Raw genomic sequence first — 21,255 nt, 5'->3', positions numbered from 1 at the left:
GAAAAGGCGTGTTCAAAGCCTCATCCCAATTTGGAGTCACTCAAGACATCCTTGATTAAGGCAGCCGCCGATATTGACATGGACCTCGTTCGTGCTGCGATGGACGACTGGCCGCGCAGATTGAAGGTCTGTATTCAAAATCACGGAGGTCATTTTGAATAAACTTTAGTGTCATAAGAATCTATGTTTTGTTAAGTTCATTTTGGTATATGAATGGTTACATAATGAATTAACTTGTTTCAATTATTTTACATTCAACATGTGACAGAATTTATGACCTGACTAGGTATAATAGTATATTTGCATCTTTCACATAGTAAAAAATACATATTTGTATACAACAATACTTTTTTTTTATTGCTTAGATGGTTGGACGAGCTCACAGCCCGCCCGGTGTTAAGTGGTTACTGAAGCCCATAGACATCCACGACGTAAATGCGCCACCCACCTTGAGATATAAGTTCTAAGGTCTCAAGTATAATTACAACGGCTGCCCCACCCTTCAAACCGAAACGCATTACTGCTTCACGGCAGAAATAGTTAGGGTGGTGGTACCTACCCGCGCAGACTCACAAGAGGTACCACCACCAGTAAAACAAACCTACTTAAAAAAAGTTAAACGTCATTAATATATGTCAAATAAAACATCGGTCGTTGCTAAGAAAACGTACCGAGGGGCAGTAGGTAAATCTTTTTCGACTGCAAATCTAAGTTTGTCTTTGTAACACGAAAAATGAAAATTTTAAAATCTCTTATTATCGCATTTTTATATTAAAAACTAGCTGACCCGGCAGACTTCGTAGTGCCTCAATCGATAAATAAAAGACACATCAAGGGGACACATCAAAGGAAAAACAACATTGTTTGTTTTTATATAATTCCGAGCTTTTTTATATTTTTTCACCTTTTAAACCTTCCCTGGACTTCCACGAATAATTCAAGACCAAAATTAGCCAAATCGGTCCAGCCGTTCTCGAGTTTTAGCGAGACTAACGAACAGCAATTCATTTTTATATATATAGATATATAGATAGAAGATAGATAAAGTATATTAATTGAAAATTAGGAATTTCCACGGTGTTCAAAAAAGACAGTGATTATTAATTTGACTGACTCGGTGGTGCTGTAGTTGGCGGCCTTGATTGGTGCACCGAAGGTCATGGGTTCGATTCCCACATCGGGCAAACATTATGTGATGAACAGGCTGGTTTGCTCTTTGTCTGAGTGATTATTATCCACTATACTGTGTGTATATATTTAAACGTAACTGTGTTGATCAGTCAGACTTATTATTATTTATTTATTTATTCATTGGTTTTTATTTAGTTTTAGCTGTCACGTTCCTCTGTAAATTGTTTTTACTTCTGGTTGCGAATCTATCATTACATTTGATGAAAAGAACCAATCAAAATATTAATTATTCAATGAATAATAATTAATGATAACTAAGTAATTAAATGTATAATGTATTCGTGACAAAAACAAAAAGTGTAATTTATAGAAATTTTCGTGCGACGTACATAATCTATACATATAAATAAAATTGCAGTGCAGACACAGTGCAGTCCTGTTTGTAATATTGAAATAAACCGCTTTTTACTACATGCATATATGAATATATATATACGGTACATACACCAAAATAACATTTTTTACAATTTTTGTAGCTGATGATGTAAGGAGTAACTTAGACTAGCTTCGCCCCGTGGCGTCACCCGCTATACGACGATAACCGCGCGTAACATCGCGGCACTCAACTATTCAATAATAAAATTTAATGTTTCCGAAGCGAAGCGAGAGCTCGTCGCTGGTTACAATATAAAAATGCAACGCGAGGTATCCTTGGATTCATATTATCTTAAATAATATGTTACCTACTCGTTTCATCACAAAAAAACGTTCATTTTATTTATTGAAGACAAGGTCATGTGATACATAATCATGAGTATAGTTATAATTGTATTGTTTCAAACATCGAGCTATAAAGTGGTGCGGCGGTAGCTATAATAGAACAAACGATATTTGAACATTCTCTGAACCAAAATGTTTGTGATAAGTTAGCGTATCGAGGGGTGAACAGCTATTGGGTTTAAGCAACGTTTTTGTAACTTTACAGGAGAGCCATTTAAAGTTTAAAATTCGGAAAAAATAACAGAATAAAAAAAATGCTTCATCTACATAATCACTACATAGTTATAAAACAAAGTCGCTTTCTCTGTCCCTATATCTGTCTGTCCTTATGTATGCTTAAATCTTTAAAACTACGCAACAGATTTTGATGCGGTTTTTTTTAATAGATAGAGTGATTGAAGAGGAAGGTTTATATGTATAATAGGATCCATTAAATAGTGGAGAAATCAATAATAAATTACAGTTTCCAAAGCGAAGCGAGGGCGGGTCGCTAGTGGGGTATAAACTTAATTGAAGTTCTATTAAAAACATCAAACTGTTGATACTATTACCAAATGAAACGCACCATTACTTACAAAGATAAATGTCGTGTATTAAGCGAAATGTAGCGTAAACCAAATAGCCTTTCATCCCTCTTTTTTTCCCCTACTTAATCGCTGGTAGCCTAAGAGGCCATTCCAGCTACGCGCGGACGGGTAGGTGAGCTCACGGGCTCAACCTGGGAGAATTTGCTAACACTAGCCCTAGCAAGAATTGCTTAACAAAATCTACCACCGGATCGGAATCGTGACCCTCTAAGGAGATCCGACGAGAAACTCAGTGGCCTGTGTCTATGGGTTCGTTCGTCGATCGTCGATCTCTCGTAATCGACGAGTTCGACGAGGACGGTGACCGGTGCTTGAGAGACCTAAAAGCATTGAGAGTTAATCCGGGGGCTCTGATAAGGCATGTTTCGGGCGACGGGGATTCGCATTGCCCCGTCGCGGTCGGTTAAGACACCCCTCGATATAAGTCTCGAACAATAATAACATTAGAACCGTCGCTTAACCGAGAAATTTCACCTACCTGGTGGAAGGTCTTCGATTTGTCGTTATCTCTAAAATTGATTATTGCGTTCCTTGCTCGCCTCAACGACGGCTACTCACTATTCACAACTCGCATGGTTGCACTATTCGGTTACATCTGAGAGGTTATATTGAGCGATCCATGAATAGGTTGTTCATTTTAATGGGCCAGATCACGTCTGGTTTTTCGTTATTAAGTTCTTACACTTAGATTTACGCAGTTGTCTTTAACCTCAGCTACTGATAACTTCTCCCTTACGAATGTAGATGTACAGCCAAACGTGGATCAATAATTAAATGCACGCTGTTCTAAAATTATCCCCCATATTATCAAGCAGTGGATTCTAGAGCAATGATTTTGGTTATCAAAAGAAGTTTTAGGAGAGTACTTTACGGCAGGCAGCATACAGGCAATGCCGGACTACTGTGACGGTGATAATCACTTATTGTTTAATAGTTCGTCAGGAAGAAAAGACTAATTACCACCATTTCCACCAATCACCATTTATTCCACCATCGAATTAATCTTTTTCGAGCTTTTTCTTTCCTAATATATCTTTTGATGTTCGAGGCGAGATGTAGAAGCGAATATGCTCTAATTTTTCTAACAAATTAACAACAAATAATGTTCCCTCGACGAGCAGATGTAAATAGAAAATAACAATAATGTAAATGATTTTGATGTCTTTTCACTTTCGTTGAAGCTAGCATAACCCACCGAGGTTACTAGTAACTGTTAGGAAAAAAATCTCTCGTCTGTCTCATGAATTTTAGCTATTTCAAACATACACTGTGTTTATTTTAATTCATTATAATACCTAAGCATGTGTGTGAAGATCTGTAACTGACTTTGTGAAGTCTAAGATTTTTCAAACAATAAAATAATGGGCATTGTTCTTTCTTCTCTTCATTTGCAGAAAAATATACGACAATATCAGGGCTCATCTCAAATAGTTACGCTAACCCATAGTGAATGCGTAATCCAACTTGAGGCATGAGGCTCAAATCAAAATCGCGTAATAAATAAAAGTAAAAAGGGAAAATTAACAGATTTTGTGACTAAAAATAAAATTAATTTTGTTGCAGATTTCACTGGTGAACAACGTCTTGAAGTGGAGCATAGGTGAACTAAAGTTGAGGATAAGGACCAATTTATCATTGCACCTTTACAATGAATATATGAAGTGAGTAAATTTAGTTACACGTAAAACTGCACCGCGGAGTTTTAAGCTATTTAAGGTACTCTGTTTCTAGACAGAATTTAATCCTTAATTTTTTCTATATAAGGTTTCAAAAAGGCCCCACTTTTTTTCATTTTCATTAAAATGGGTTCATTTTTGCTTATATTATGATTCAACTGTAACAAATACAACGTAAAATTTAAGTTATTTTGATGTCGAAGGTTTCATATATTGAAACAACGTCGCTTAATGAGTTATATTTTTCTTCTTCTCACGCAAAATTTCCTCGTAGCATTTCAGTAACTTTTTATGCCCCTTTTGTAGTAGAAAAGTGATCTTCATTGGGTTGATTCTAACTATTGTTCTGTTCTCTATTTCTGTTAGGTTTGCAATCGTCATTTGATTTTCTGATTCAGCTGGATCTAACGAATCAATTCATTTAATGTCTTGCTCATGGTGACCCATTTCTGTAAGCTCGTCAATTGTTACCTCTTGATTGGGTGAATCCAGCAATTCTTGAACGTCATTAGGCTCCTCTTTTAAATTGAACTGTTTGGCAATATCGACCACTTCTTCAATTATGGTATGAATTCGTCCGGGATCTGAGGCTGCCCTACGATATATTCGAACCTATCGTAAACGAAACACTTAGAGGGAGGAAAGCGGATCCGCATAGCCATCAAAAAGAAAAACCGCGTATCATCGAATTCGCGAAAAACGGGGTAGCGTAAGTCGGCGTATTACTACTTCACTTTGAAGACGTACTATAACCGGTTAGTGTGAGAGGATTCTTGGTTATACGTAAACTACACGTAACTACGCGTAATCACGAAAAGTGTACTGTGGAGTTAACTGACCTTATCATCCACAAAATTATCATCCATTAAATTAAACGAACAATTCTATTGTACTAGAGGTCCCGCAGTAGTCGAAATTCGATTATAATTAATTGGAATTGTAAGTTGCGTCAAATACATGGTATGTAGTGTGTGTAATGTTTTCTTTATTGATTTAATGTCTTTTATGCATTATTTTAAAAAAATATTAGCATTGTGCACTTCTTCTCTATATTCTGTAATAAGTGTGGAAAATTTCATACTCCTCCGTCCGCGCAATTTTCGTGATAAGGGATACAAAGTTTTTGTTTCACGTATTAATATATAGATGCTTATATGAAATGCTTGGCTAATTGGAAGTTCTTTGTCTGCGTAATTTTTTTTCTATAATGGCAATACAATATTTTGAACAGCAACAAATCTTTCGCATTCATCGTTCTAATAAAAATATTTTTATATAATATTGTTCATTGCTAACCCCAAAATGTGATTTTTTCAAAGCAAAACATTATTTAAATAATATTTAACGTTGACAAATACACACACATCAAAGATTATTATCATAGTAAATTTAATCTTTCGATAATACGTCGTATTATAAATGGTGAAGATTGTGTTTGCCTTTGACTCATCAATGCTCGATAAACAAAAGCCATTTAGATTAGTTTTACACTTTGTACGTAGTATTAGAATGCAGAGGATTTTACACGCGGAATCCAACAACTTGAAAATGTACTGATATTTAAATTGTCGTCATAAATCGTAATTGACAAAACGTACTCAATCAAGGATATCTATTGATAATACAAAACTAGAACAAAAGTAAACAGATTAATATTGCGATCAGTTCAAAGTACATTTTAATATTAAAAAAAGTTAGACATTCGCATAGTATATTATTGAATCGATTGTACATTGCCAGTGGACTTCGTATTGTGTGCACGGTAAACTTGCCGCAAATTTCGTCATATTATGTATTATGCAAATAATATTGTACTCTAGAGTCATAATTCAGCAACGAATTTCCTTTGTTATTGCTGTCATTTTTTAATTTTTTGTTTCATTTTATAACAATCAATATGATTTGTTCTTCTTGGAAGTAGGTATATTTTTAATCCTCCAAAAAGGCAGATGGGCTAATGGTTCATATTTATTTTTTGTTAACGTAGACAGATGAACGAGCCGTCCCACCTGCTGTTGAGTAGTTACGGGTTCACATGGACATTGCAACGTGAATACCGCCGTCCAAGTTGAGACTTGAGGCCTTGAGGTCGCAGTTATTTAGTAATTACGCATACTAGATTTTTATAACACCATCTCTTTCATCGTGAAAGTAATTGATGAACATCTGTTATGTAAAATACGTATTTCATTAAAAATAGTGTTACCGGTATTTGAACACCGGCTTTGCGAAATCTCATCTCGTATTACGTGTTTAACGGATTCGCCCATAGAAATCGCAAAATTAAAGCCGTCTACACACTTAAAACGTGAGGTCGAACTATCAGTTGTATCGTGATTGTGGCAGTCTTATCAATTAAGCCTTAATACATGGCTGTAACTCATCAGATTTTTTAATTTTTATTGCTTAGATGGGTGGACGAGCTCACAGCCCACCTGGTGTTAAGTGGTTACTGGAGCCCATAGACATCTACAACGTAAATGCGCCACCCAACTTGAGATACAAGTTCTAAGGTCTCAAGTATAGTTACAACGGCTGCCCCACCCTTCAAACCGAAACGCATTACTGCTTCACGACAGAAATAGGCAGGGTGGTGATAACTACCCACGCGGACTCACAAGAGGTCCTACCACCAGTAAAAAATAGGCAAAATAGGCAATGATACCGTGCTAGCGCTTACTACACGTTCTACCAGCACTAGGTATACTAGAACATGACAATCACTATACTCTATTCCAATTATAAAGTCCCTTTTGACACTTTTTAGAACGTAACTCTTCACATTACGCATAATTTAAAATAATAATCATTTTTTGTTCATGGTCGTAAACATCATTTAAAAAATACACAATTAATCTAAAATTATAAAATTAATTCACACACACAATAACATAACAATAACATCTGTCTCATGGGACTCCGTAATTGGAATAAAGTATAACAGCTATTTTTATTTACTGGGACGCTAATAGACATGTAATAGACTCGTTGCCTACCCGAGATCGCCTTTAACCTTTTCCATTGTATTATTTTATTCACGTTGTAAATGCCCGAACATTTTATAATGAACATAATGAAATTTCTAATTTCTCTTTCTTTTTCTTGAATTTTCTTAAAGTTGCTTTATTTTTTTTTCATCATTGAAAAACTACATTTGCATCACGGTATAGATAATTAAGGTATCATCTTATTACGGAATAGATAATTAAGGTAATACCTTGATTATCTAGTCCGTGGTTTGCGTTAACGAACTTACAATGTAAAACTTACTGCTACAGACAGTCGATTCGTGATCGTTGATGACACGCATCACTCGTTTTTCATGTGTAATTTATTGTATTATAAAAAAAAATGTGTCTCACCCCGAGAACATTCTAGAACGTATTAGAATCGCAAGCCGAGAACAACTACAAATTTTTTTTGGTTGCCTTTGTAGGCAGACCTGTACGGCTCCTCTGATGGTCGTCACCCTTACTCATGCTAATGCAGTGGGACAGACATGCCACTGCCTACCCACATATCACAAAATAAGCAGGTCTACTTCAAATCAAATACTAATCTAGTCTTATTAATTAACTAACTTCTTCTCACTCTCACTCGTGTCAGAGTGTCGTGGTTGCGCTGACGCTGTATGCGCAGTAGGACCTGTTAGGTCGCCCATGCTCCCAACGCCCGCCCTCCAGGCAATGCGCTTCTAGGACTAACTAACTAGTCTAATTCAAATACACTCTGTCTCAAGACCTAGAAAAATCAGTAGTGCGATTGAACTTTGATAATAAGCCAATAATAGAATTGACTAACCCGGCCTTCAATACAAAAGTTTACACCCGAAATAGACGGCACGGTGATATCAAAAAGTGTCATTTCATATAGTCCAGTTAGTGATTCTTCAAAACGTTAAGTCCATTTTACGATTCATTCCACCTTAATATTCATTAAGGTTGAAAGCAATGACCTATGTTGGCTTGCAATTACATATTCTGACTTATACGCTTTGAATTGAAAACCTATGAAATCATTTAACTGTAATACACTGGTGCAATGGTCGTTCGATATGGACAATATCCCTGATGTTCGATTCTAATTCATGCGCAAATCTTATCGCTTAATCCGTGTTGAACCTGTGACGTCATTTTACATAGGACAATGAATAAGAAAAATCAGAGATCAAACCCTAGCTTCTCTTCTTCAACCCGTGTCCACCCAATGCTGAGTGTAGGTCTCTTCGAATGCATCCCATTCTCTTCGGTCTCTTGCCTTTCTCATCCAATCTCTACCAACCACTTTGACCAGGTTATCTGACCACCTCGTTGGCTGTCTGCCCACGTTACGACTTCCAGTACGAGGTCTCTACTCCAGTACTTTTGTTCCCCACCGATAGTCAGTGCGATGGCATATGTGGCTGGCGTACTTCCACTTTTTCCAAGCTCCAACCTTGTCTACGTCAGTCAAACCAGTTCTTCTGCGGATTTCGGTATTGCACATTTTATCCCGTAGAGAAGTGCCTAACATAGCCCGTTCCATGGCTCTTTGCGTGACTTACATTTTGGTAATAATTTGCTTTGTGAGCGTCCATGTCTCGGCCCCATACACCATCACAGTGATAACACATTGCTCGAATGTCCGACGCTTCAATTTCATAGGTATATTCCCCTTTAATATGTAATGTTTAATAATAGGTTGGGGAAAAGGTCTTTTCGCATTATAGTATGTATGAACTTGTAATAAAATCTCTTTGACTATACTATTTGTATCTGGCTGGTTTTGGTATCATTAAAAGTTTAAATTTTAAGATAATTCCAAATTCAAATTAGGAAAATGTGTGAATTTTATTTATTTTTCGTACTGTCAAGATGAGTGAATCTAATGAAGAAATTCCATACATTTTAAAATTTTACTACAAAAAAGGTAAAAATGCAACGCAAGCCGCGAAAAAAAATTACTATGTTTATGGACCTAGTGCCGTGTCTGTGAGAGTAGCACAAATTTTGTTTAAGCGTTTTCAATCCGGAAATTTTGATGTCGAAGATGCACGTCGCTCTAATCGCCCTATTACGGATAAAATGGATGCCATTTCTGAAAAATTGGAGCAAGATCGGCATATCAGTAGTTACGACGTAGCTGAAGAACTGAGAATTGACCACAAAACAGTTTTGGCGCATTTGAAAGAAACTGGGTACACAAAAAATTTCGATATTTGGGTACCTCACGAGCTCACTGAAAGAAACCTAATGAACCGTGTACTCATTTGTAATTCTTTATTACGACGTAATGAAACCGAAACATTTTTGAAGAAGCTGATAACTGCTGATGAAAAGTGGATCACGTGCGACAAGAACGTGCGAAAAAGGTCTTAGTCAAAGATCGGTCAGGCTTCACAGACCGTGGCGAAACCAGGGCTAACTCACAACAAGGTGATGCTGTGTGTGAGGTGGGATTGGAAGGGCATTATTCATTATGAGCTGCTACCACCAGGCAGGACCATCGATTCTGAACTCTACTGCGAACAACTGATGAGATTAAAGCAAGAAGTTGAGAGAAAGCGGCTGGAATTAATCAACAGAAGGAGTGTGGTTTTTCATCATGATAACGCTAGACCTCACACATCTTTAGCCACTCAGCAAAAATTAAGAGAGCTTGGCCGGGAGGTGTTAATGCATCCGCCGTATAGTCCTGACCTTGCACCTTCAGATTTCCACCTGTTTCGGTCTCTTCAGAATTATTTAGGCAGTGTCAGGTTAACATCACGAGAAGACTGCCAAAACCAATTCTCGCGGTATTTTGATCAGAAGCCGCAAAATTTCTATAGTAATGGGATCATGTCTCTACCTACAAGATGGCAAAAAGTTATCGAACAAAATGGTACCTACATAGTTTAGTTAAATGTAAATAAACAACATTAAAAAAAGTTGTGAATTTTCTTAAAAAATGCGAAGAAACTTTTACCCCAACCTATTACTGCTATTTATTGTTCCAATTCCTATCTGGTCAGGCGTTTTTAGTATCTCTACACGTTCTTGGATTAGTTTTTCAATATCACTAAAGAGAGGTCTATTGTTTGCCTTGGGTGTTTTAGTTCTAACTTGTTTAATTGCATTTTGTATAGACACATTTATGCTATTTACATCAGCAGACTTCAGGTCGTTTTTAAGGTTTTGCGTAAGTTGCTTTTTAAAATAATCTGACTGCCTAACCCTAACCCTAGCCTAATATTATCCAATTGATATTACGTGAATGATAAAAATTATCAGTTCAATAGATTACTACTCTAGGTAATAATACCTCTGTTTGGATCGGGCGCAAACACTAGTTTCGTAATAGTACGTGTTAATGTGCATGTTTGTATAATAATTTGTATGGCACTGAACAAACATTACGCGTAAATGTGTAATTATAAACCTGTTGTTTTCATTAAACAACGATTTGAGTGGAAATTTATTTTTCTATAGACTAGTTGGGTAATTTTGAAGAGACCTATATACATAATTATATCCACATATCGAAGAATACTTCTTTATTTTAGATTATAACGTACCTCGAGCTTATATTAAAAGGTATATATTAAAAGGCTATTTAAAAAAGCTGAAAAATAAGTTTTAGTGTATTTAACCTGTATTAAACTTTAAAATCGCATCGGGAATACATATGTTGCGAAATATAAACTAACCATCTGTTTGTAACGGCACTCGACTTGCAGTGACAATATTAATGAACAACGTTATCGAAGTCACAATTTTGAAAGGGAAGTACAAAGGCTTGAAAAGGAAGAAGTTTTAATTCCACGGATTTTATTTGATTCCGAACCAGCCAGTTGTAACAAATCTAATGGTATCTAATAGGCAGCGGCTTAGCCTCGGTACGCAGTGGTTTAGCTCTGCCCCTATCGTTGCTGACGTCCATGGGCGACAGTAGCCACTCACCATCAGGTGGGCCTGGTCGTATCCTAGTCTGACTATAATGGCAATGAAACAAAAATAAATATAAAAAACACTACATACGCACCATAAAATGAAACTAAGAATATTGTGTATGATAGAGCACTATAATAATGAACACTATGTTTTGAATAATATATGTTTAAATAATTATACCAATTCGAATTCAGTATTCATAGTTAAGACTATCGGTTCAGGTAGTTTGTATATAAATTAGACGGTTTAATAAACGTGCCAAATAACGTCATTCAATATAATATATTATCATGACGTTTATCACGACATATTATCACTCTTGCGTTTAGTATTCCTTGAACAGCAAAATGAACCAACCTGGCAATACTGCAAGGATTAAAAATTAATAAACCCTGTTGACCACCATACTCGTTTAGAAAATCGTAGTCATAATGCCACTTTCACATCGGGTGGCCCTTAAACAGAAAAAGAAGCCTAATAGGCTAAAAAATCATTAAGGTCCCCAAAAGTGAGTATTAAGTTCACGCTGAACCAAAGGCTTACTTTTCGAAGTGGAGGTCAGAACACGCGTTGAATACTTCACTCACACATGGAGCAGGAATCCCAACTACCAACATCTTCCATTCGACTCCTCTCAGAGACAACTCAGTCGCATACAGGGATCCCAGTCTCTAGAAAATAGTAATCTCTATACATACTCTAGCGTATGTTCCATTAGAGAGTGCTCTGAGGTACTTTTCAAGGTAGTATAATATCCTTTTTACCATCGTAGCACTTGTCGTTGTCGAGTTCACCCACGCTCTCTGGAATCAATAGGTTCCATGCAATAGCAAAACATACAGTGCATTTCCAGAGGCTATTTCTTGCCCATACTACCTCAGTGCTTCTGATCAGCGCTATGACATATCCCAGTTCATACCAGATTTAAGAAAGTTACTTTTCGGTAGGTATTGAACTGGCAGTACTCTTGGTACGGCCGGCGATAAGTGGATTTACTGGTGGTAGGACATCTTGTGAGTCCGCGCGGGTAGTTATCACCACCCTGCTTATTTCTGCCGTGAAGCAGTAATGCGTTTCGGTTTGAAGGGTGGGGCAGCCGTTGTAATTATACTGAGACCTTAGAACTTATATCTCAAGGTGGGTGGCGCATTTACGTTGTAGATGTCTATGGGCTCCAGAAACCACTTAACACCAGGAGGGCTGTGAGCTCGTCCACCCATATAAGCAATAAAAATAATAATAGACGAAATTCTATCGGTACTGTTTTTAAATGTGTAGATGGATGAACGAGTTCATGGTCCACTTCGTCTTGAGCGGTTACCGGAACCCATTGATAAGACAACATGAATGCCAGCACTCACATTCGATTTTTTTCGATTGTATTGTGTAACGTCATGTCTCACTCTTCAAACCGGAAGGCATGATTGCTTCACGGCAGAATGGTACCCCCCCATGCGAACAAATCGGAGGGGTGAAAAACTATTTGGCTTAAGTAACATTTTTGATACTTTACAAGAGACCCCCTTTAAAGTTTAAAATTTGGAAAAAATATCATGACAAAAAAACATCTTCAGCTATTTGAATTGTGTAAACGTAAATGAAGTTCAATTCATGATTATTGCGGTCTTGATTTTTTATCGTAGGTACATTATTATTCCTACATCGTGGAGGCTGTTCGTGAAAACACCTTAACTACATAATAATACTTCGTTATCTGCTGCTAATTTAATGATCAGATCGCTCAAATGCTTATAATTTGTTTGCAGAGGCTTCACATACTACCAAGTGACGAACTTAGACAATCGGATATCGAACGCTGATCAGCTCTTGACAACTGACATTGACAGGTTCTGTGAAACCGTCGTCGATCTATACAGCAACATCAGCAAACCGCTCCTGGATATCGCAATATACTTGTACAGGCTCACTGTGAACTTGGGTGCATCTGTGAGTGACGAAATATTATTTATTTCGAAAAGTTGCAAAACTTGTTTAAAATGTCGATTCTATATTCGCATCTTTATATTTATCCTTACCATATCATTGCGACCTTGAATTATAAAATTGTAAATTCCAACGAATTTTGTCGTTAGAGAATAGCTCTGAAATAAGTATTACAGAACTACCCTAAGATTTTCCCCTGTGTTCCGGAAAAACATAAGTATTAACTACAAAAACCCGTTTATTACTATAATTACGTTGCACGATTTTCATTTTTATATCCTCTATTAGCATGTTGTAGCACAGGCCATTGCATTGACCGATAATTATTTTCAGAAGCTACTCTCGTCCAGACAGGTTCCAATTCCAACCTTAAGTCGTCGTCCCATCTTCTTATCTAATGCCTGTGCTTTTGGTGACATTACCCTTCAGATTTTTGCCATTAGCGAAGAATTTGGCCAGTCATAGCTGACACCTCTGTCGAGATTCTAATTTTATAGACCGTCATTACAAAAAAGTATTACACTACTAATGGAAACTAGTAGAAATCTACTAGTGGAAATCTTCCACAAACAAATAAATACATATGTGGAAAATACTGATAAAATGATTAGAATTCGTTAATTAACAGACTTCATATAAAGAAGGAGATTCTAAATTCGGAGTGCTTATCATTTTAATATCAGAAATAATTCGTAATTGATCTATTATTATATTTATGTTTCAGACGCCCGGAATTATGGTGGCCTACCTCCTGGTATCGGGGGTGTTGCTAACACACTTGCGGAAACCAACAGGTACACTGTACATACTGCTATATATTTGTTTATTTCATTGGATCATTTCAGTCCACTGAGTTTCTCGCCGGATCTTCTCAGTGGGTCGCGTTTCCGATCCGGTGGTAGATTCTGCGAAGCACGGCTCTTGTTGGGGTTCGTATTAGCAACATCGCCAGGTTTGAGCCCCGAGAGCTCATCTACACGTTAAGGCGAAGCTGAAATTGCCTCTCAAGGCTATCAAGCATAGGTAGGGGAAAAAAAACGAAATCTTAATACGAAACGGTAATAATTATCAGTTGAACGACACGTCAAGGGCTCTAAAAAATAAAAATAAAAAACACTCGTCACGAGCCCCATTGAGGTGATCAAATTTTAACCTAGTTTTATGGCATGTCGTTCTGACAATCATGTTATTTACTAGTCGTTGTGCGAGACCGTATAGACATTTACCATGTATCCACACATCCTTGGGTTTTGTCGCAAAGTTGTAATGGCTTACTGCTCGATGAATAGAACAGCCGTGCCTCAATTTTTTTTTTCTTACCTAGTTTAGTGCCTTGAGAGGTTATTTCAGCGTAACCTTAACTAGTAGGTGAGCTCACGGGGCTCAATCAATCCTGGCGACGTTGCTAACACGAACCCTAGCAAGAGCCGTGCTTCGCAGAATCTACCATCGGATCGGAAACGCAACCCACTGAGAAGATCCGGCGAGATACTCAGTGGGCTGTGTCTGAGGGTAATTTACTCGTCGAGCCCTTCGTCGCAAGCGACGGGTTCGACGAGAACGATGACCGGATGCCTCAATACGATTGAGACCGCGCACTTAAGATAGGTAGAGAAACTCGCGTTGTGACCTCAAACGACTCCAATAACCATTTTAAACGAAGCTGGTCGAGAGTCTATATTATTATGCTCTTCTGAAACATTAAAAACTCTCCACCTGAAAGAAAAACAACTGTATTGTCACAATAAATAATGACAATTCTAATTCATTCACAACCACTTCACAACTTTTATATTTATTTATGCGTTGTTTATCGATAGTTACCTCATTTGTTTACAGCAAAAATGACAGTTCAAGAACAGAAACTCGAAGGTGAATATAGATACGTCAACTCCAGACTTATCACGAATTCAGAAGAAATTGCTTTCTATCAGGTTAGACAATGTGGCTTCCTATTGACGTTATATTGTTACTAGCTGGCTGACCCGGCAGACTTCGTAGTGCCTAGATCAATAAAAAAAGACCTAAACTTTTGTATAAAATAAACTTAAAACGGGGGACACATCAAAGGGAAAACAAAATTGTTATTTTTATTTAATTTCGAGCATTTTCATATTTATCTAAACCTTCTCTGGACTTCCACAAATAATTCAAGACCAAAATTAGCCAAATCGGTCTAGCCGTTCTCGAGTTTTAGCGAGACTAACAAACAGCAATTCATTTTTATATTTATAGTATTGTTATTATACTATCCTAGAGCTAACATTTCATCAAAATTAATATTAAATTTTAAATATTCATTAATAAATGAACTGAATTTAACTTTTTTTTTCATTGCACATGTAAAAATCCGAACTGATCTGATAGTTCAGGCATTATGGATAAAGATATGGCAAAACACTTGGAGTAATTTTATCATTTGACACAGTTTTGTTATAATGCGAAGTTAAAATGATTGACTCTCCCAGTTTTAAAGAAAAGCGTACAAAATATATGAAATGTGTCTAAAAACAAAAACAGTTGTGAATGGGACATCTGATAAGTTTCCGTAAACAACTCCATATATTATGTATTTCTCTAAAGTTTCCATACTGTGCAATCTCATAATTATGTTCTAACTATGAATAATATTACTTACCAACTGAATCGTTATTTTAAATGAATTTAACTATCATTAACAGGGTTTATTTGTTTTTAATTACTACACTTATTTCAAATTATAATATTCAATTCAATGCAAGTTATTGTGACGTCATCCGAGGCCAACGAGCTAACCATAGACACGACTATCATGAATATAATGGACATATTTTAGTTTATGAAAATATAATTATTAATATTTTACAAAAACAGTGCACGGAATTAAGATTTTTTTAATTGTTTTGTCATTCATGTACGCTTGTTCATTTATTTCAATAGATTTTTTCGCTAACAGGGTAATCACAGAGAGCGCTTAACAGTACTGGCCAGTTTCTACAAGCTGACGAGACATTTGAGAAACTTCTTAAACTTCAGAGTGTGCATGGGCTTTCTCGACAACATCATTGCTAAATGTAAGTTTTAAATCTCATTTTATTAATTCACTAGATTTTGTCCGCGTCTTCGTCCGCGTGGAATTACTTTGGGATAACGCTAAATTTTACCCGCGACTTCACTTACGTAGCAGGTGAAAATATTTTTTAATAATAGAATGTTAAGGGGCTATTTAAAGTACCAAAATCACCCTTTTAACCGACTTCAAAACAGTATTAATTCATTACATTTAATTTGCATACACTGTTGAATTTAATTTCAAAATTTTATAATTAGAATTTTGTGTTTGAGATATAAAATTGATTGCCAGACTGTCTGTCTAATATTACTACAAAAAAGTATGACGATTGTAAGCTTGCATGTGTACAATATTGAAAAATTTCTTTTTCAATTTTTTATTTAAAGAAATAAGAGAATTAACGACATCTTACAGCACAAATTAATAAATATTCAATATAAATTTGATTAGGAAATTTGAAGTTCAAAATGTTTTTTTTTAAATGTTACGATACAACTACTTACGAACATTATCAAAATCAAACAGAAAATGAAAAATTGAAAATTGAAAATAACAACTTTGTGAATTGAAATAAATATGACAGGATAATAAAAGTAACAACTTTATTAATTAAAAATTTTTTAAATTTAAATGTCAGGACTCTAATAATATACAACAAATAACCCAAGCATAATATATTTTCTTGAAATCTTTTGTTAATAAAGACTCACAGTAAATTTAATTATTATTTTTATTCCCAGACATCGCCATCACAGTAGGTTTCTATGCTGTGTCTAGGCCGTTCTTCGTCAAGGACCACAACTTATTGACTACGAGTACAGAAAACGATAGGTTTAAGGTATGTTGCTTCTAACATGAAGTTGGTATAGCTATAGCCCACAGTTTTTTTATGAATACATTCTTTAAGGATTTTGTTCAAATAAGCAATCAAATATTGGCCTAAGTTCAATTCAATGTATGACTACGACTGTAATGCGGGCATATTTGAGTCTCCCGCCTCATGTGTCGTTACAAGTGCTTTGTGTGAAAGCGTAGTGCTAGTTCCGCGCGCACTATAAGCTGCTTTCAGACTACGCTATGCTATAGTGCCATATAGTATAGCAGCCTATACTAAGCTAATAATATATAGTACAGTACAGTTTCATGACCTGGTAACTATGACCTTTAAGTCATGTCTTATTTTAATTTATATTCTTATTTTTATGAGAAATGATAATATGAAGTGAAATGAAATGAAGATGATTAATAGTGCCATATAGTATAGCAGCCTATACTTAGCCAATAATATATAGTAGAGTAGAGTGTGAACGTGTCCATAATAATGTATAGTGTGCGATATTGTTATGAGCTATATGCTATATGGTATCATATTATAGCGTAGTCTGAAAGCGACTATAACCGTTCGCCGTAAAGTCCAATTTTAAACAGACACGTGAATAGATGTTTTAACCGGAATTGGTTTGTGTTCCAGCACTACTACACGTACGGTCGGATGTTGGTTAAGATGGCCGAGGGGATCGGGCGGATCGTGTTGTCTGGTCGCGAGCTGAGCAAGCTGGCCGGCCTCACGTCCCGGGTCACGCAGCTGCGCGTCGTGTTGGACGACATCAACAAGGGCAACTACTCGAGGACCATGGTCGACAAAACGTCACATAGTGCCAACGGTAATGTATTTCTGTTGTCATATGACCAAATCCGACTCAACCAACCCTGAAAATGGATGACGCTGAAGCGCTTTGCCTATACACTACCGACCGTATGGCTTAGATGGGTGGACGAGCTCACAGCCCACCTGGTGCTAAGTGGTTATTGAAGCCCATAGACATCTACAGCGTAAATGCGCCACCCACCTTGAGATACAAGTTCTAAGGTCTCAAGTATAGTTACACCGGCTGTCCTCAAACCGAAACGCATTACAGCTTCACGGCAGAAATAGTTAGTATGGTGGTACCTATCCGTGCGGACTCACAAGAGGTCCTACCACCAGTAATGAGATGCTGTATATCTATATATTTAGTATCAGTAAGCCGTAATAATTAGGACGTGCGCGACGCAGAGCGCAGAAGGCTCTTGAGCGCAAGCCCGCTTGGAGCCTCCATCGGTACTATGTGACTATCTCCGAGTAGAATCGAAACTGAATCTCGAACATAGTAATCTAATACACAAACTTACCAACGATGCTAAGATGTCTTTAGATTTAAATAAAAAAAAACTACCATTTGGTAGATTCCAGTTTGAAGACTGCCAATTGGTTTGGTTAGTTCTAGTTTAAAGAAGCCCCGCCTAGCTTGATACCTCTCTTATCTCCGTGCACTGAATACGGCGGTCATCTTGTCAAGAAAATACTAGATAATTACTATTTCATGGTTCTTTTTCCAGGCCCGCCCAGGCTGTTGGCTCCGGGTGCCGGTCGGATTATATACCAGGATAAGATCATAAAGTTCGATAAAGTACCGCTCGTCACTCCTAACGGTGATATCCTCATTGATGAGCTGTCCTTCGAAGTAAAGTAAGTTAATTTTTTTTTTTATTGTAGCAATAACGTCGTGCCCTGCTTTTGTTGCCAGTGTCAAGTTTATAAAAATCTTTAAATATTAAATATTGCCTAATGAAAAATGAAATGATTCGAAACGACATGCAGCTGATTAATTTGAGACTGTGATCAATAAGGATCAAACTAAATGCAATGAGATAAGATCCGAGAGATGAAATAAGAGATAAGATCAGTAAAACGGAACCACCATTTTGCTGAGAGCTTAGTTAATCTTTTGGAATAACCTGAGAAGCCACGTCAAGCGGCTTTCTTTCATTTCCCGAAATTTGTGCACTTTTATAATTTGCTAAATAATTAATAAATCACCACTATTACACGCTTAACACTTAGCGCCTCGTTGGCTCCACTAGAGAGCAAAGGGTTTTTAGCACGATGACGCTCAAGGTGCGATGGAAACGTTGGCGTTGGTAATCTTTATCTGTTGTTGAACTACTGAGACGATTAAGCCATTTTTTAACATTTTTTATTTATTATGATGAGAATTTAGAGTTGATAAGTGTATGAGTGAATTTAAGTATTAAAAGATATAGTAAAAGAATACATATTAATATAACTACCAATGTCATTGAACGAGAAGTTCCTGCAAATACTTTTACGATTTTAATGTCTAATATATGTACTCGTATATTGTTTTCGTAGTCACGGAACACTGGACTAAATTTTTAGTAATTTTTTAAACAATAATCCACTTACTCAGAATGAATTTTATTAAAAATTAATTTTATACACAAGACTTTCATGACTAAAATTTTGGATATGACCAAAACTTTTGAAGTTTGTTGTATAAAATGACAGGGATATCCCTTTTAATCGCCATTGAAAAAAATTGAAAAGGCTTCAATTTCAGAATTAATATTACAATTAACTACCAGTTTCACTAAGCCCACATAAATATTGATATTTAACTTTATCCGCAGGTCCGGTATCAACGTGCTGGTGTGCGGACCGAACGGCTGCGGCAAGTCGTCCATGTTCCGCCAGCTGGGCGAGCTGTGGCCGATATTCGGCGGCACCCTCACCAAACCCCCCAAGGGGAAGCTCTTCTACGTCCCTCAACGACCGTACATGACTCTGGGGACCTTGAGAGACCAGGTGTGGATCACTGGGTATTATGTCAGGCCGCGGAAACTATTTTGCGTTCTGGTTTTAAGTATACGACAGATGGTATTCTAGTGTGCTTAGTTTCTTTTTTTTCATACCTATGCTGATAGCCTTGAGAGGCTATTTCAGCTTCGCCCTAACGTGTGTAGGTGAGATCACGGGGCTCAAACCGGAGTGTTGCTAACACTGACCCTAGCAAGAGCAGTGCTTCGCAGAATCTACCTTCGGATCGGAAACACGACCCACTGAGAAGATCCGGCGAGAAACTCAGTGGGCTGTGTCTAAAAGCACCGTTAATGGATCGGGGGTGGTTAGTGCGAGATTTTTTTAACGTTCTCGCTATAGCGTGAAAGTTAAATTATATGGAGATGGAGCGTTTGCCTACGTTTGTCGCTAGGGGCGCTGTTATAACTGCCCACAAATTTGAGTTAACTTTAACGCTATTGAGAACGTTAAAAAACTCGCAATAAGCACACAGAACACGCGTTGAATACTTCACTCACACATGGAGCAGGGACCCCAAATACCAACATCTTCCATTCGACTCCTCTCAGAGACAAGACGTTCGCATTACAGGGATCCCAGTCTCTCTGGAATATTGTAGTCTGTATACATACTCTAGCACATGTTAGTTTTTTTAAACTATTATTCTTTTTATAAATGGAACAGTTTGATTCGAGCCCTACACCCCAGCAGAGGGTAATAGGAAAGAATGATGATGATGATGATGATGATGATTATTCTTTTTAAGGGTCACCCGATGTGAAAGTGGTTCGACATTTATGACTACGATTTTCTAAACGAGTACGATGGTCAACAGGGTTTATTAACGCTAATCATACCAACACTGACTGGTTCCCTTTTTCTACCATAGCGGGTAAATAACAGTATACGACAACTCAAAATAAACAAAATAAAACAAAACAAAAAGAAATAGTTATAATACCTGTAGATCAAGTGGTAAGAAAAAGTCATGAAGTCAAATGCGCAAAAGCAAAAAGATATGTGCATTTTCATTGCAAAATTTCAAAATGGGTCATTTGACCCGTTATGGTATGTTTAATGTTAATACAGAACAACTTAAGTATAATCGTATCAAAATTCAAACTCAAACTCAAAATCATTTATTTCAACTTAGATGTCAGTATAACACACTTGTTTAATGTCAAAATATAAATAACAATGTTAACTCTACCACCGGTTCCAAAAAAAGCCCACAGTCCTGAGAAGAACCGGCGAAACAAACTCAGCGGGCTTTTTTTTTGTTTTTTCTCAAATATTTACTTGTTTTTTTTAAAGAAGTAAAAATATTTACAATAAACGAAAAAACAAGTCAAAAAATACAATTAAAATAATAATAATAATAATAATGAAAAATGAAAAGGCCAGGAGCGAGCGCCTCATTCCCACGTAGTGCCATCTAGTAAATAATCCTTAACTTTATAATATGCCTTGTTGCACAAACGTTCCTTGACAGTTTTCTTAAATCTATGAACAGGTAGTAATTGAACGTTTATTG

The 21,255-nt window shown here is 36.7% G+C and overlaps 1 protein-coding gene across 1 annotated transcript in view; it reads left to right on the top strand.

Annotated features, from left to right (window-relative positions):
* Positions 1 to 21,255, top strand: part of LOC101743534 (ATP-binding cassette sub-family D member 3) — a 34,646-nt gene that overhangs the window by 8,918 nt on the left and 4,473 nt on the right. The window contains exons 4-12 of the mRNA XM_038019012.2: positions 4,062 to 4,159; positions 12,852 to 13,032; positions 13,754 to 13,823; positions 14,869 to 14,963; positions 15,965 to 16,082; positions 16,822 to 16,919; positions 17,553 to 17,745; positions 18,461 to 18,590; positions 19,553 to 19,727. Coding sequence (XP_037874940.1) covers positions 4,062 to 4,159; positions 12,852 to 13,032; positions 13,754 to 13,823; positions 14,869 to 14,963; positions 15,965 to 16,082; positions 16,822 to 16,919; positions 17,553 to 17,745; positions 18,461 to 18,590; positions 19,553 to 19,727 — 1,158 coding nt within the window. The remainder of the gene's footprint in view (positions 1 to 4,061; positions 4,160 to 12,851; positions 13,033 to 13,753; positions 13,824 to 14,868; positions 14,964 to 15,964; positions 16,083 to 16,821; positions 16,920 to 17,552; positions 17,746 to 18,460; positions 18,591 to 19,552; positions 19,728 to 21,255) is intronic.

Source organism: Bombyx mori, chromosome 22, assembly GCF_030269925.1.
Source record: "Bombyx mori chromosome 22, ASM3026992v2".
In the NCBI taxonomy this organism is placed as follows: Eukaryota; Metazoa; Arthropoda; class Insecta; order Lepidoptera; family Bombycidae; genus Bombyx; species Bombyx mori.
The sequence above is the reverse complement of the archived record's forward strand: the minus strand, read 5'-3'. Positions and strand labels throughout refer to the sequence as shown.